Here is a 15,208-nt window from a genome sequence, read left to right as displayed (position 1 = left end):
TGAGAGATACAGGATTGAGGGGATCATGGATTCGCCTTCCATGGTTTCAACCTTTGAGGCTAGGCAATGTGTGGCAGGGTTAGCATACCTACATGAAGGCCTTCAGGGGCCATTGTGTGACGATGAAGCCCAAGTTAGGATGGAGTGATGGAGACATAAAGATGTTGAATATGCCAGAGTCAAGGGATACCTGCCAAGGAGGGCTAAATACAGAAGTACAAGTTGCCCTGGACAGAGATCATACTACAGGAAGCACATACGTAGGAGTGGAGTCACCTCAGCCCTATGAAACTAAAGCTCTAGATACGGCACATGGAGATACAGGGCTTTTGTGTCCTTGCTAGGTTTTGCTCTTACTTTGGGCCAATCTATCCTCACTATGTTCTCATTCCTCCATTTTGGAATGGAAATGTATGCTTTGTGCCATTGTTAAATTAGAAGAATGAAACTGATTTAATTCTACAGGGAGTTGCACTTAGGAGACTACCTTGAGTCTAAGAGGAGTCTAAGACTCTTCTAAGATGAGACCTTTAAACACTGGTATAATTATTAAAGTCTCTGGGGTTTTTTGAAGTTGTACTAAATGCATTTGCATCATGAGATGAACATGAACACATGGGGGCCAAGGACAGAATTTTATGGCTGAAATGTAAAATGTCTCCAATAGGCTCTTGCATTGACTACTTGGTCCCAGCTGGTGGTGCTGTCTGGGAAGGTTTGAGAATCTTTATTGGTGGAACCTTGCAGAAGGAAGTGTGTCCCTGGGAGAGAATCTTGAGGTCTTATAGGCTGGCTCCTGGGCAGCTGCATTCCCTGTGGCCACACCTTCCCTGCCATGGTGGACTGCATCATCCCCTGAACTGTAAGCTGAAATAAACCCTTCCTCTCCTAAGTTGCTTTGTCGGATTGTTTTATCACAGCAGCAGAAAATAAACTGGCATAGGAATAGAAAAAAAGAATCCTCATAGAATTTGCAACTGAAAATGTAATGTCATATTATGAAAATGTGGCTTAACCCCTATGTTCACAGGTGAGAAACTGTAAGATCAAAGAGTAAATACTTTTTGAGTAAACAAATTCACAGTTGTAAATCAACGATAGAGCTTAAACAGAAACCAACCTACAATTATAGTTATTTGTCATTTATAGGCAGAGCATGTTCTGAGAGACATATCACTAGATGATCCTGATATTGGACACACGTCACACATTGCACTTATACAAACCTGGATGGAATAGCCTTTAAAATATTCAGTGTATATGAGCAATTCCTCCTTGTCTGCACACTTTTAACAGTATGTTACTGTACTATTGCCACTGTGACACAATTGTGTTTGTGTTTCTAAACATACAAATGGTAGGGTAAAAATTCAAGGTCACAGGAATCATTTTGCTCCTTCATATTCTCAGTCCAACATTCTTGATCAAAATGAACTTAATGGTAAAACTATTTCCATGTGTCAAGTTACAATGTATCCTAAACTCATCCTGAAGAATTTATAGTTATTATTACTTAATACAATTATTAAACAATAGCCATTTTGAAATACACATTTTTTCTGACTATGGAAATAGTGTTCTGTTTTTATAGAAAATAGGCAAGTGACTGAAGAGATAATTACAACCTACTTTTGACTCATTTTCTCCCTATATGATTATTTTAACGTAACAATATGTTTCATATTAATATTTTATGTTAGCTATTTTATAAATATTTTTTCATTTCATCTAAAGTTGACAAGTCATCATAGTGCTTTCATAGTTTGTATGTGGTCTTATATAGTATAATAATGCCAATCCAGGCACATGTGCTGATTCCCATTGCCTCACCTCTCTAAGAATTTTGTTCCTTTTATCATCTCCCCTTTTTCCTTATCACAGATCTTTCTAAAGAGTTTACTTCATGTTCATGCAACATAATGACATGATACTTCCTTTAAAATGAGAATGAAAAGTTTCTTTTAACGACTTATCCAATCCAAGTAGTGAGCATTTGTTCACACCCTTCAAAGCCACGAACTCTGAAAGTGGTGCGATTTAGTCTTGGTTTTTTGTGTTGCTCTTCTGCTTATTGCTAGGTAAAGGAGTCACTGTGTTTTCACCAGGACCTTCCTTCCTTTTGCTAAAGTCCAGAAACTATCATCACATGGAAGTCTTTTGGGGGTTCATCTCTTTTGTTACCATTTACCAGAGATAACCTTTCAAACATCACTTTAAGTCATATATTTAAAAAAACAAACCACTGTTTCCTTATTTTATCATTTAAAAATATTGACTTTGGTTATTTCTGGCAGTAAGTCCAATGTAGTGCCTTGACTCTAGCTTGTTTGGAATTGGAACTCCAGAGCTCTGAGTGCTGCCTTGTTATCTTGCAAACCTTCACTTGTGTAGTTCCCCCCGAATAGGCTTTTCTCTGGTAAAACAGAAAACCCAGGACTATAAATCGCCTCTTATCTCATTTCTCCACCATGGCACTGCCACCTTTCAGTCATACGAGTCTATCTGTAGATTTATTACCTGTACTGTCGAGGAACTTCAAGTGAAAGACAGGGACTGTTTCTCTCACTACAGTATACTCAGTGCCTGTGAAAGTTGTTCAACTCAGCAGTTAGGGTTACTGCATCTAATTACGCCATGTTCAGTTGATATATTTGGGAGGCCTGCTCTTTTTCTGAAAGGAAAAGGAGGAGCAGTAGAACTGGTGTGGGGAACTAGGAGGAGTGGAGGGAGAGGAGGTTGTAGTTGGGATATATTGCATGCAAGAAGAATAAATAAAAAAGAAAAATTAAACAAGTGGATCTTTTGTTAATCAGAATTTATGCTAATAGTGTTTCAAACACTCCTTTCCTTGTCCCTTTTCCATTTACTTTTCTTCCATTCTGTATTCAGATGTTTATTTTTGCCTTTCCTTACTGATTCCCTTACATTTACCGTCTCCTTTTCTTTATAGTTAGCCTCTTGTCTCATTTTCTTGTTTTTTCTTACTTACAATTTGAGGATATCCTGCCATTCCCTAATCAGAAAAATCTCATTTGGTAACATTGAAAAACTGGAATCTCAAAGTATCCCTTTTTGTATAATTATATGTTGATGCACAAGCAAATGTTTCTAGCCACACTTTACCTTAAATGTATCTTCAAACTTTCTTTGACTTACATGGCATACAATCAATTTTAACCTGGCAACGTTTCTGACATTCTCAGAAACAAAACTCAAGGCACTAACAGGCAGATGGAGTTTCAACCCTATGACTTCCATACAATGATCATGATGATGGAGGTTACTTAACCATCTGCTTTTCGATTGTATCACACATTAATCATAAACATATCTGATATGTCTGATAAATGTGCTAATATGTCTAATAGTGATAGAGTTCTTTTACAAGATCAACCAGGAGAGTACTGCAACTCTTTAAGGGGGAGTAGAGATGATGACTTTTATGCTATTTTATAGATGAGAAGAAATCTCAGTGATTTAAGTATTTCCTTTAAGATTACAATAATTAGTCAATAAGTTAAAAAAGTAGAACTTGATCTAAGTTTGAATATGTGTCTACAGCTTGTCCCAAAGCAGGTTGCTGCTTCCACAAACAGTAATTTTTTAAATATATGGATTTTATTTAAGTTATAAGATTGTATTATTTTATGATACAGGAAATTTGCAGGCATGGATTTAAAGGCTTATAAAAGGCAACATATATCATACCCTAAACTAGATGATTAGGTAATCAGGAAAATAGACCAAGAAAAGATTAAAACTAAGATATTTCATCAAAATTAAAATTGTAATGTTCACGTGTGAATATGACATTATTTCAAGACCAAAATTGATATGACAATAAAAAATAATTTTTTTAGATATTTAAGAGACATTTATGGAGTATTTTACATAATTCTAAATTTCAAAGATATAAAAAAATTCAAATTGTTTCAATTTCGAATGTCATTTTATTGATAATAGGTAATATGAAGGAAGGAAATAGCTTTTGATTATAGAATGATGGATTTGCTTCTCAATGTGACCAAAACTTTAAGAGGCAAGAGGAGGTGCAGGATAACATGGTGGAAAGCACAAAGATCTTTTTAGTGCCTCATTGAGGTGAGTTTGTCTGACTGTCCTTTAGGATTTGAAAAAATGAAATTCATCTCTTCCAATGTTAATTTTCTCATTGACAGAGGAATGTGTTAACTAACCCATTTTTCCTTCAAAGAATTATAATGGCAATTAAATAAACAAACTGACTAGCATAATAGTTGCCTAAGATCATCAGAAAACACAGATAATTACATTATGAAGTCTAACAGTGGAAAACTTATAGTTAGGTAGTAGCAACAAAAATAATTTTATGGTTGGGGATCATCACAACATGAAGAACTGTATTAAAGGGTCACAGCATTAAAGGTTGAGAACCACTGGACTAGTATAATCAGAAATGGATAAACTGTCCATGTTGTCCCTTCACAGATAGGGACAACACAGACATCCATTTCTAAAGGTTAGGAGAAATACTTCATTTACTATCTCTATTATAGTAATATAGGACTATATAAATACAATCAGATTATATCAACTAAAAATTCAAGGCACATTTTTATACAATTTATTTCTAATAAATATTTTTGAACCATTCATGACATAAAATATTTATCATTGAGAACAGAACTTTAAGACATCTGATTCCAAGTCTGAGAGCTGTACGAGCTGCCACAGAAACCAGTGGTAGAGACTGGAATTCCTACTTAGGTCCTGTATTGTAAGGACAAAGTTTTACTTCTGTTTTGTTTATGTGCATCTCTGGTTAGAAAAAAAAATCTAATAATCATTTCAAAGTTCCAATCAATCCAGTATTGACAAGTGTTAATTCTCCTATTTATCTAACACGAGAAGTTCCCTGACTGTTCATGCAATGAGATAGCTTTCTGCCACGTTCTCTCTCACTCCAAAATCATTTATTTCTAAGCTCAGAGCTTGTACTGGATGTAGAGGTCATAAAGAATTTAATTTTTTCAAATTTGAATTTTCATCTGTTGATTTTAAATTTCAAAAGTTTAACTAATGTGGTTTTCAGAATCTTGTGATGTAACATACAAGTATAAAATACATCGTTACATAAATGAATTGAAGCAATACAGACACATTGTGTACATGCATGTATATTATAGGCACTTAATTAAAGAGATTAGTACAATATGGCGTAGACAGCAGTACAAAAGGTTTATTATAGGAAATGAAACTTAATCAGGGCATTTATAGAAAAGGGATGTGAGTAAATCACAATGGTAGGAAAATATAGTTTGGTTAAGGAGCATGTTTTTATACACAAGAAAAAGGAAATTACATTTTAGAAGACTTGGAATATAACCTTAAAAGCTTAGACCTTATTTTTATGGGGGGGAATATAAAAATATCCAGCAATTTTCAAAGGTTCCTAATACTTTTCTCATGGAACTCTGACAAGTTCAGAGCCAACATTTGTCCTCTGGACTTTAACTTTAACAGCATCACATGTTTATTATAGAAAACACCAGGGAGCAAATCCAGGAGAAACTGGTAAAACCTGAATCTCACGTTCTTGAATATTTTAGGAGGCTAAAATGGAAACCATTGAAGGAAAGTTGCAAGCTCTATGTGGCTGTACAGGATAGGTGTGAAAAATGGTACAGAATATGGATCAGCAAACTTCAAAAAATGTACGCAGAGACCGCTTGTGGGCCATGCGACTTTTTATTTATTTATTTATTTATTTATTTATTTATTTTTTGGTTTTTCGAGACAGGGTTTCTCTGTGGCTTTGGAGCCTGTCCTGGAACTAGGTCTTGTAGACCAGGCTAGTCTCGAATTCACAGAGATCCTCCTGCCTCTGCCTCCCAAGTGCTGGGATTAAAGGCATGCGCCACCACCGCCCAGCTGCCATGCGACTTTTTGATTACTCATTTCTGCCTCTGAAATGTAAAATCAGCCTTTGAAAACATATCAGTGAAGAAGGATAACTATGCTCCAATAAAAGCTTATTGTGGAAATTGAATTTCACAGAATTTCTCTTCCTGCTTTATGAGTAGTAGACGCCAAGACAGATGTCAAAAGTGACACAAATCACCTGGAGCAGGGACGGTGGGCAGTATGATCAAAGGGATGACTGGTAGAGTAGAAAGTTCAAGAGCATGAGCAAAGGCAAGTCACACTGGACACTACAGGGAGATTGGGAGGGCCTCACAGCAACCAGCTTCCTGCCAGGAACATTACATTTGTACAGTTTTAACTTCTATAATGGGCTTCATTAGTAAGAGGGTGTCTGAAACTGTTCAGATTACAAGAGGGTCAAATGTATGTGCTTATTGTATATGTGTATTTTTATACAACTATAATGCCATATTGTATATTTTGGGAAGCAACCTGATTTTCAAAAAAATATATTAGTATGATATAAACATTTTTCATATCAGTACCTATACTCACAAGATGAGTAACATTGTTATATTTTTAGTGACACACACCCTCACACTCCCTGTGGCAATGTTTGGAATTGCTCATTCACTCGTCTTTACATCGTCATTGCTACCATAGGAATTCTTAATTTTCACCTTTCAGTTATGACGTTAATTCCTCTATGGCACAGGGTTTGGTACCGAAAATCACCATTTAAATGTGTTTGAGGGTATTCTATTTTAACAAAAGACATCATAAATTAAAAATATCCCCAAGAACTATAAAAGATTATTTTCACACTAGTTAGAATAAAGTTTAAAAATGGTCAAATCACAGCACTGACAAAATGAGAAAGCATTGAATTGTCATTGACACAGTAAGTCAGGTTTATAATTTCTAAGAAAACCACAACTCTTTCTCCTTTAAGAGAAAACACAATGACTACTGAACTAACAGGACATGATTTGAAATGTACACTGAAACAAAGGGTGAGAGAGCAGGTACATGACAATAATGATCTGGAATATCAAAAATAAAATTATGAAAATTAAAAATTAAAACATCAGATTGCATTTTCATAACAAAAAATTGCATGCATGTTGAATGTGTTTTTATAAAAAACACATTACTAAGCACTCATGAATGGATTTAACTCAAGCATCGTGACTTAAAAAAAAAAAGTTATTTGCCTAACCTTTATAGAACTTACTCTGATAGGAAGTACGGATCCGTTTCGTTAAATCAGGATAAAAGTTAGACAGCCCACGCATGCAAAAGTTGTCTTTGGAACATGCCAGAGCATCAGCATCAGCAGCAGGCAGAGGAAAGAGAGAAAATAGTCTAAAGTGAAAGGAAGTGATATCATACAGAATCTAGAACAGCCAAGGTGGAGAAATTGTAGCAAGATTAGGCAATCAAATTAGAGAGGAGATATTTTAAAAATAAATCAACTAGAAAGGTGATAGATGAATGATGGGAATGCTGTAGCCATTTTATTTAACCACATATCTTATAAAGCTGGTGGCATATTCTTCTTACATGTTTCTACCATGGTGGAATTATTTCATTTGTAACACTATATAAAAATATTTTGTTCATGTTAAGATTATTATATTTAATCTTTCATCAATTTTTTTTTTAATTTTCGAGACAGGGTTTCTCCGTAGCTTTTGGTTCCTGTCCTGGAACTAGCTCTTCTAGACCAGGCTGGCCTCGAACTCACAGAGATCCGCCCGCCTCTGCCTCCCGAGTGCTTGGGATTAAAGGCGTGCGCCACCACCGCCCGGCTCTAATCTTTCATCAATTAAAAAGGCAGCTTAGATACCTTAGTTTTTGTTCTGTAATAAAAAGTATGCGCTCACTGTAGTTATATTATAAAATAAAATAGACGTTGAGTTTAGAACTTCATCAGTTTTTATCTATATTTAAGCTATCAAAATTCTAATCTGTAATCATTATGGCTGAAACTCAGCGGGTTTGAACTACATATGCTTTCCTAGTCAAAACATTCACTTTTCTATACCTAAGAGGATATCAGACAAATCACTGACGTGCTGGCAGAGGATCTACAGCTCTTCTGAACAATAGGAACTTCCATCCTTGGAGCAGCAGCTTCTCATTACCTGCCCCTTATAGCTTCCTGTCTTAAACACTCTGAACTTTCAAAAAGAGTTGCCTCTTCTCCAAACATGAGGCAATAGCCCTTACTCTGGTTATCTTTCAAAAGCTAGCAGTGACAAGAGGCAGAATCTGCAGAACTAAAATGTCCAGGATACTAAGATAATACTGAAAGCTGAGGTCCCAAACCAAAGCCTGGCAAGCTCTGAAGGACAAATGCTGTGCCGCTGCAAAGGGTCTAAATCAGCAAGCATTAAAGTCTACAAAGAAAAGTTAACGAAGCAGAATGCCAATCAAACACCATTGGTTCAAATGGGAAATTCAGTTAATGTTAAAACGGACCCTTTCGCAAATGGAAAATAACAACTACCATATATTATAAAATACTCTTTCTATGGGCATTTTTAGTAAAGGTCTCAATATTCAGTTAATTATTGGTAAAGTAACTAACTAGATAATAAAAATACAAAAATGAATGGATGTTAAAGCCACTCATAAAGATATACTGAAATCCTGTAAAATTTTGGGTAACTCAGGCTGCCACAGTTTGACATCATGTCTTAATTAAACCTCACATTTCATTTCTCTTCCAGTTAAGCTACTTGTCTTGTCCTGCTAAGAAAAATTGCCATCTTTCACTGCATTGAAAATATCAGAGAATGGTATTTATTATGTTTATAAACATATGTCCAATTTAGTCATCAGTAAAAATAAAAATGATGGTCACATTATAGCTACTTAAAAATGAAAAGTGATAATGACTTTAAACTGTATTTGAAAGAAGTGAGACATTTTAGAGGAAAGTTAAACTGTTTAAGTCCAAAGATTTTTAACAGCTTTTCATAACAAGAGTCCTAATTTTTATATCAATAGGTTCTTATTTTCTGTTATTTCTTAAAAATCCTACCTAAGAAACTTAAGATGCTTCCTAACTTCAACAGCAAACTGAACTTTAAGCACTGCTCAGTCCTGTTCAAAGGTTATTGCTGTTTTTTCCCAGTTCGTTTATTTACATGTTGAGTCAGTATTTCCATGCATTTGGATGGCATCATGCAAGGAAGACAATCTGAAAGAAAACAAGTGAACAATTGGAGTTCAAAACCCATCAAGTTTGTCTCCTACCTGCAATGAACTGCTTGTTTTTTCGAGGAGACCGGGGCTGTCGCTGGTACAGGTCACTAGATCTATAGAGGTCAATGGTTCCCATACTTAATAGTACTGTCTTCTGTATAAAATCCACCACAACCAACCCAGTGCAGTTTCCAAATGCGACTCTGAGGGGAGGAAAAACAAAGAACCAAAATGTATCATAAGCATGATTATTTATCTTTAAGTTAAGTAGAAGATTACTGGAAAATAACCTAAGATTGGGGACATGAGACCATGATTAGTGATTTAAAGTCAGGAAATAAATCCACTGTGCATAGAATAGATAGATTGAATATAATAACCATGATGGATTACTGCAAACAACAGAGATCATCTGCAGTCATTCTGAATTACAAGTTTTATCATTTAAGCTGTGATCAGTAACATGGTCTTTATCTTGATTTTATAGTTTTACAGAATGACAAAATTCTTTTCCTATGCAAAGGGTCATAGGTCAAGAAATCGACACACTAAATAGACACAGATGCTTAGGTAACAGTCAAATGGTTTTTGCAAATAAGATAGTGATTATTTTCTTCCAAATTAATAATTATCTTTTCCTTTGAACCCATTCCCCTATCCGTCCTCTGGTTTCTTCTTCCTCCTCCTTCCTCTCCTCTTCTTCCTTCTCTCCTCCTCCTTCATTTTTAGAACAGGGACTCCCTAGGTATCCAAGACCTCCTTGAACTATAATCTTTCTACCTTTGTCTTCCAGGAGACAAGGTGTGCACCACTACATTTGGCATATAACTAGGGTTCGATATCAGGTAGGTTTAAAGAAATACAGATTAATTTATAAAAAACAGAAAAAATGTAATGAATACATACATAGTTTTTTAAAAAGTCAAGTGCTTGCTACCAAAATAATAAGAACGATACCTTGGAGACATCTTGGGAATTGTTAAGGCTCTATCTGTCATAGGTTCCAAGATATAGACATATAAATTAGAGTCCAAATTAGTTTCAAAGATTTTTATATGGCATAATCTTTTCAGAACAGAAAAATAACCACTTAACCTAAAACCATTGGAGAAACTTAGCTGGCAAGCCACCCAGAGACAGCTGTAAGCATGGTAGAAGTAGGCCCAAATTAACTCAATAATAGCAGACCTTGTTAGCCAGCAATGCTGGGTGTGAAGACAGAGCACACGAGTTTCAGAGTTCTGGAGGCTTCCACCAAGATATCAAGAGGAAAGCCCAGAAAGGCAAACGTAAGGCCAAGTCAGAGTCCCTGTAATCATCTCCTAACAGGATGATATAAGAATCTATGAAAGTGAAGCTGAAGCATCTATTGAGACCCAAAGAAAGTAAGGATGCCAAGAGTCTTCTGTTGGTAGCTCTAGATGACAACCAAAGCCACTATACTTGGCCATTTGGGATTGCTAAATCAAGGAGGTACGACATCCAAAGTTCTCCTGAGTATCCTCAGTGTTGAATACAGAGCAATAGAAATTAATGTTTTCTTTATTGGGTGAAAAGTCTTGCTTTGACTCAATCCTTCCTTTCCTATGTTCTTATTACATCTCCTTGAACTGGGAATGTTTATCCTGTTCTTTGTTTCTTGGAAGTATGTGACTTATTGTGGGAACTCAAAAATGTGAGCTTATTCCATCTTGTCTGAAGGTCAGAGAGTTTGAGCTTATTTTGCTCTTTCAAAGTTGTTGACAACAGGTGTGACTACAAAACAAGATATCCTGACCTAGGGTGTGGTTACTTGGTGTTTTGGACATTAAGATGGACCATAGAGGTAGATCTGCTCCATTCTGACCAAACGTCAGAGAATTCAGGCAAACTTTGGCTCCTTCTTTTGAAATAGGAGGTTTGACTTAGGGAGTGGCTGTCTGCAGGATACTTGGTCTAGGGTGAGTTCACTGCCCCAAATAAATACTTTGCTCAGGAATTAGTGGCTTGATGACTCAAGTATTGGAGCAGGTAACTGTTATGGTTGTCCTTTGTATCATGTTAGAGCAGTCTTTGCCTTCTTCCACCTTTTTGCATTGGGGTATAAACACACATGAAAAATAAGGGCAGAGGTAGTTCAGCATTCAGTATTCACTGAGTAACCCTCCCAGTTATTATCCTGTGTTTCTTTCTGACATCTGTTCCCCCACCTAACATTTCTAATCCTCACTCTCCTACCCTGGAGTGTATGAACCCACTGTGACTGGACCATGGCAGAAGTTACCCCCAAAAGGGGACTGTCAACAACTTATCTTTATTATTTGTACAAGTTTACAACTAAGTTTTTCAGAGGAGACTTTAGATTGGGACTTTTGAAAACTGCAGAAATGGTTAAGCTTTGGGGGGTTTCTTGGTGATGGACTGAATGTAGTTTTCATTATAAACGAGATATAAGCCTTCCTGATCCAGGGGTAGACTACTCACTCTATCTTGGGCCAGAAAGTCCCTGAATGGTTCACATAGTAAAGGCTTGATTTTAAGCTTGCACTTCTGGGTGCTAATGGAAACTTTAAGAGGTAGGCCCTCCTGGGGGATGTAGATTATTTGTATGTTCTTGAAAAAAAGAGTAGGATTAAGTCCTTGTTCTTCCTCTTTTTCACTTCCTGGTCACTAGCAAATAAGAATATTTGCTCTATGACATGCTCTCCACAAAGATGTGGCACTTTGGCATAGGCCCAAAACAAACAGAGCATTGACTGAAACTTCCAAATTGTGAGATTTTTTCCTTAAGTTGATTATTGTAGATATTTCCTTATAATAATGGAAAGATAACTAATGGATAGAGCTCAAAAGATGCTGCTAATAGATAAAAACCCTGGTTTCTGGCCCAGAGAACTGTTCTTTTTCTGTTCTTTCTTCACAAATTCCTACAATCATGGCATATTAATTTACTAGTTTGTAAGGTGAAAATCTCCAACCTTCACAATCTGATTAAACAATAGCCTGTGGCAAATTATAAAGAAAAGCAGACGATTAGAAACTACAATCACCTAGATGTTGGCGAGGCAAATCTTTTAAGGCAAATCTTTTAAGAGTATTGTAATTGTTTCCAGAAAAGACCAATGGGGCAATATTCACCCCTAACAGAAACAGTATCACCCCATTTGTGCCAAATACAATAAATTTCAAGGATACAAAGTTAATAGAAATAAGTCATTAGTTATCCTATACATCAATAACAAATTTTGTCATCCTATACACCAATAATGAAAGCAATCCAGTTCATAATAGCTATTTTAAAAATCTAAAAGGAAACAATAAAGGAAGTTAATGGCTTCTACAATGAAAACCACAGAACTTTCATTAAAGAAATTGCAAAGGGGGAGAGAGGGTTGGGGATATGGCTCAGTAGATGTACTGCTTGCCCTGTATAAAGTCAGTTATATTGGTAAGTTGGTAATATGTTGTTTAAGTTTGTTAAAAGCAGACTCTGGGGAGTATAGAGGTCCTCCCTCGTCTCAGACTCCGTTATGTTTTTGTCAAGCATTCTGTAAAGTCCCTATCCTGGATAAGGCTTCCTCCCTGGCTCTGTAAAGGGGAAAGAGAAGCAAATAGTTCAAGAACAAAAACATTATGCTCTTGAGAGCCATAGAGGTTACTATTGTTATCTCACAGTATAACAATGCTTAAAACAGGAACAGCAAGCCAGAAGTTGGTCCAGGGAGAGAGGACTCAACCTGGAACTCTTGGAACTGACTGCTTCAACTTCCCCAGCTGATTTTTGCTTTATGTGACTAGGTCCTTGATTTGATGATACTACTTTTGTTTGCTCTCCCAAACCAGGCTACTCTTGTAGCCTTTGCTGTATGGTGTAAACTGATTTGATGTTTTGCTATCCATCTGTTACTTCTATCTATTTGTATTTCATGTTTTTTTCTTTTATTTGTACTTGCTACATACTTAATAAACTCACTTATTCAAAGCAAAGCACAGCTATCATGGATCATTCTCTGGACCAGAGAGAAGACTCTGCGAGCATGAGAACTGCAGTTCAGACCCTCAGCACCCATGTAAAAGCTGAGTGGGTGTATAACCTAAGAGCTCTGGAGGTAGTGACTGGATCCCCAGTGACTGGACAGATGGGATGATCTTATTAGCTAAACTGGCTACCTCTGGGATCTGTGAAAGACTGCCTCAGCGAATACAGTAAAGAGTGATTGAAGAAGGCATGTTAACTCTTGGCCTCCATGTGCAGGTGTGCCCTCACACATTTGGACATGTATACATACACACGTGTCCACACACACACACACACACACACACACACACACACACAGAGAGAGAGAGAGAGAGAGAGAGAGAGAGAGAGAGAGAGAGAGAGAGAGGGGTAGAAAAGTAGAAAGACCTGTTAGATTCTTAGAATGGAAGAACTAACATTATTAAAATATATGTCTTAGCTGCAGTAATAGTTTTAATATCAGAGAGGGCTCAGTAGCTAAGAGCACTGACTACTCTCTCAGAGGATACAGGGTCAATTCCTAGTAACTTCTGCAATTCCAGTTTCAGGGTATCTGATACCCTTGTCTAGCCTCCACAAGCACAGAATGATGTACTGAATTTTACGTCCTACAGAATCATAGTGGTCAAAATAAGCCTGACATAAAGTGACATGTCACCCAACAAAAGAGGGATCCCAGAAGTCAATGTACATGTATTCAAGGTGGAAAGACAACTTAAACAGTCAACAAAGGAACCAAAAATCTATAGTGAAGAAAAGACAGCCTGTTCAATAAGTAGTACTGAGGAAACTTGATATCCACACAGAATACTGAAAAAAAAACCACTGCATTTCAGCCTGTATTCAAACCACTTCAAAATAAATGAGAAACCCAAGTGTAAAACCTGAAACTCTGAAAATACAGGAATATAAAGGAAACACACTGGTTCAGGCAATATTTTTTCTAGTTAGAGCCTAAAAGGAATAGTAAACAAAAGCAAAAGTTGACAAATGGAAATAAATAAGATAGAAATGCTCACCAATTTGACTACTACACATTTTATATAGCTAATGAAATATTACTAATTCCATATATATGTGTGATTGCTGTATTTTAATTAAAATGGAAAAACAAAAATAAAAAATGTGGGTGATACATTCTAAACCATCTTGAAATACATTTTAAGATGTTAACATTAATGATAACTTTTAAAAAAGAATAGTTTCTCTGTTTTTCAAGGCAAGTGTGAAAACTGCATTTAAAATTATAATCACAAAGTAAGCAGACATATCACAACAAGATATTGGAAGAATGATTTAAAGGCAGTTTTGAGATAAATGGGCCGACACGATCATCACATTCCTAGAGTGTGAATGTTTAGAACATGGAACTCATCACAATAGGGACATTAAAAGACTAAGGAATCTTGGTGTGTGGTGTGTTTCTCCTACTCATACTCTTTAACAGTGGTTCGTATCAATTTCACGTATGACTCCAGTAGCCTCAGGTGCATTGTGGGACATAGTAACTGTCCCCGAGGAGTACTCAGGTCACAAAACTTGATGATATCCAATTCATGATGGCACATGAATTAAAAACGTGGGTTTGCTCTCTTCACCAACATTTCTAAGGAAGTCACTCTAGGGGCTTTGGGTCCTAGCCAGAAAACTGACAAAGAAGAGCAAGAAAGCACCTATGAGGGCAATGATTCCTGGAGTGTAATCTCCCTACTAGAGAGTAAACTACTATCTACCTTAGCATCAGAGAGTTTCAGGCATGAGATGTCAGCCCATTAGAGATGCAATACCAACTATTCTCCACTAGCAGCAAGGTTACTCTAAACCTTCAGGCCCAACTATGCTTCATTGTATTCAAAAGGTGGAATATGAAGTCAAGTTATTAACCAGACTTCAGATTTAATGTTTCCACGTCATATTTTGTTTCTAGTTGGAATATAGTATGCTCCCCCACTTAATATTTATGGATTTTGGAATGGTGAGACAAATAATTGCCATTTTATTTTGGAAGTATTTAATTTCATAGGATCGTGGCTAGAGAAGAGCTTGACTCATGAATCATAACTTTAGGTAGGTGAGTGAAACATTTAGGTAGCA

The 15,208-nt window shown here is 36.3% G+C and overlaps 1 protein-coding gene across 15 annotated transcripts in view; it reads right to left on the bottom strand.

The window, feature by feature from the left end:
* Positions 1-15,208, bottom strand: part of Stxbp5l (syntaxin binding protein 5L) — a 231,324-nt gene that overhangs the window by 60,560 nt on the left and 155,556 nt on the right. For 11 of the 15 annotated variants that reach the window (XR_005976222.1, XM_041672858.1, XM_041672860.1 and 8 more), the window contains 2 exons: positions 9,169-9,320; positions 7,139-7,210 (listed from right to left, as the gene is read on the bottom strand). Coding sequence is in view for 14 of the 15 variants with exons in the window: in XM_041672858.1 (XP_041528792.1) it covers positions 7,139-7,210; positions 9,169-9,320 (224 nt within the window). In the remaining variant the exon portion in view is untranslated. The remainder of the gene's footprint in view (positions 1-7,138; positions 7,211-9,168; positions 9,321-15,208) is intronic. The other 4 variants (XM_041672862.1, XM_041672863.1, XM_041672865.1 and 1 more) reach the window with 1 other exon arrangement.

The sequence above is a fragment of the Microtus oregoni genome, unplaced genomic scaffold, assembly GCF_018167655.1.
Source record: "Microtus oregoni isolate MIOR12 unplaced genomic scaffold, Mior012 000023F_ref0000262, whole genome shotgun sequence".
Taxonomy (NCBI): domain Eukaryota; kingdom Metazoa; phylum Chordata; class Mammalia; order Rodentia; family Cricetidae; genus Microtus; species Microtus oregoni.
This window is presented reverse-complemented; position numbering and strand designations above follow the sequence as displayed.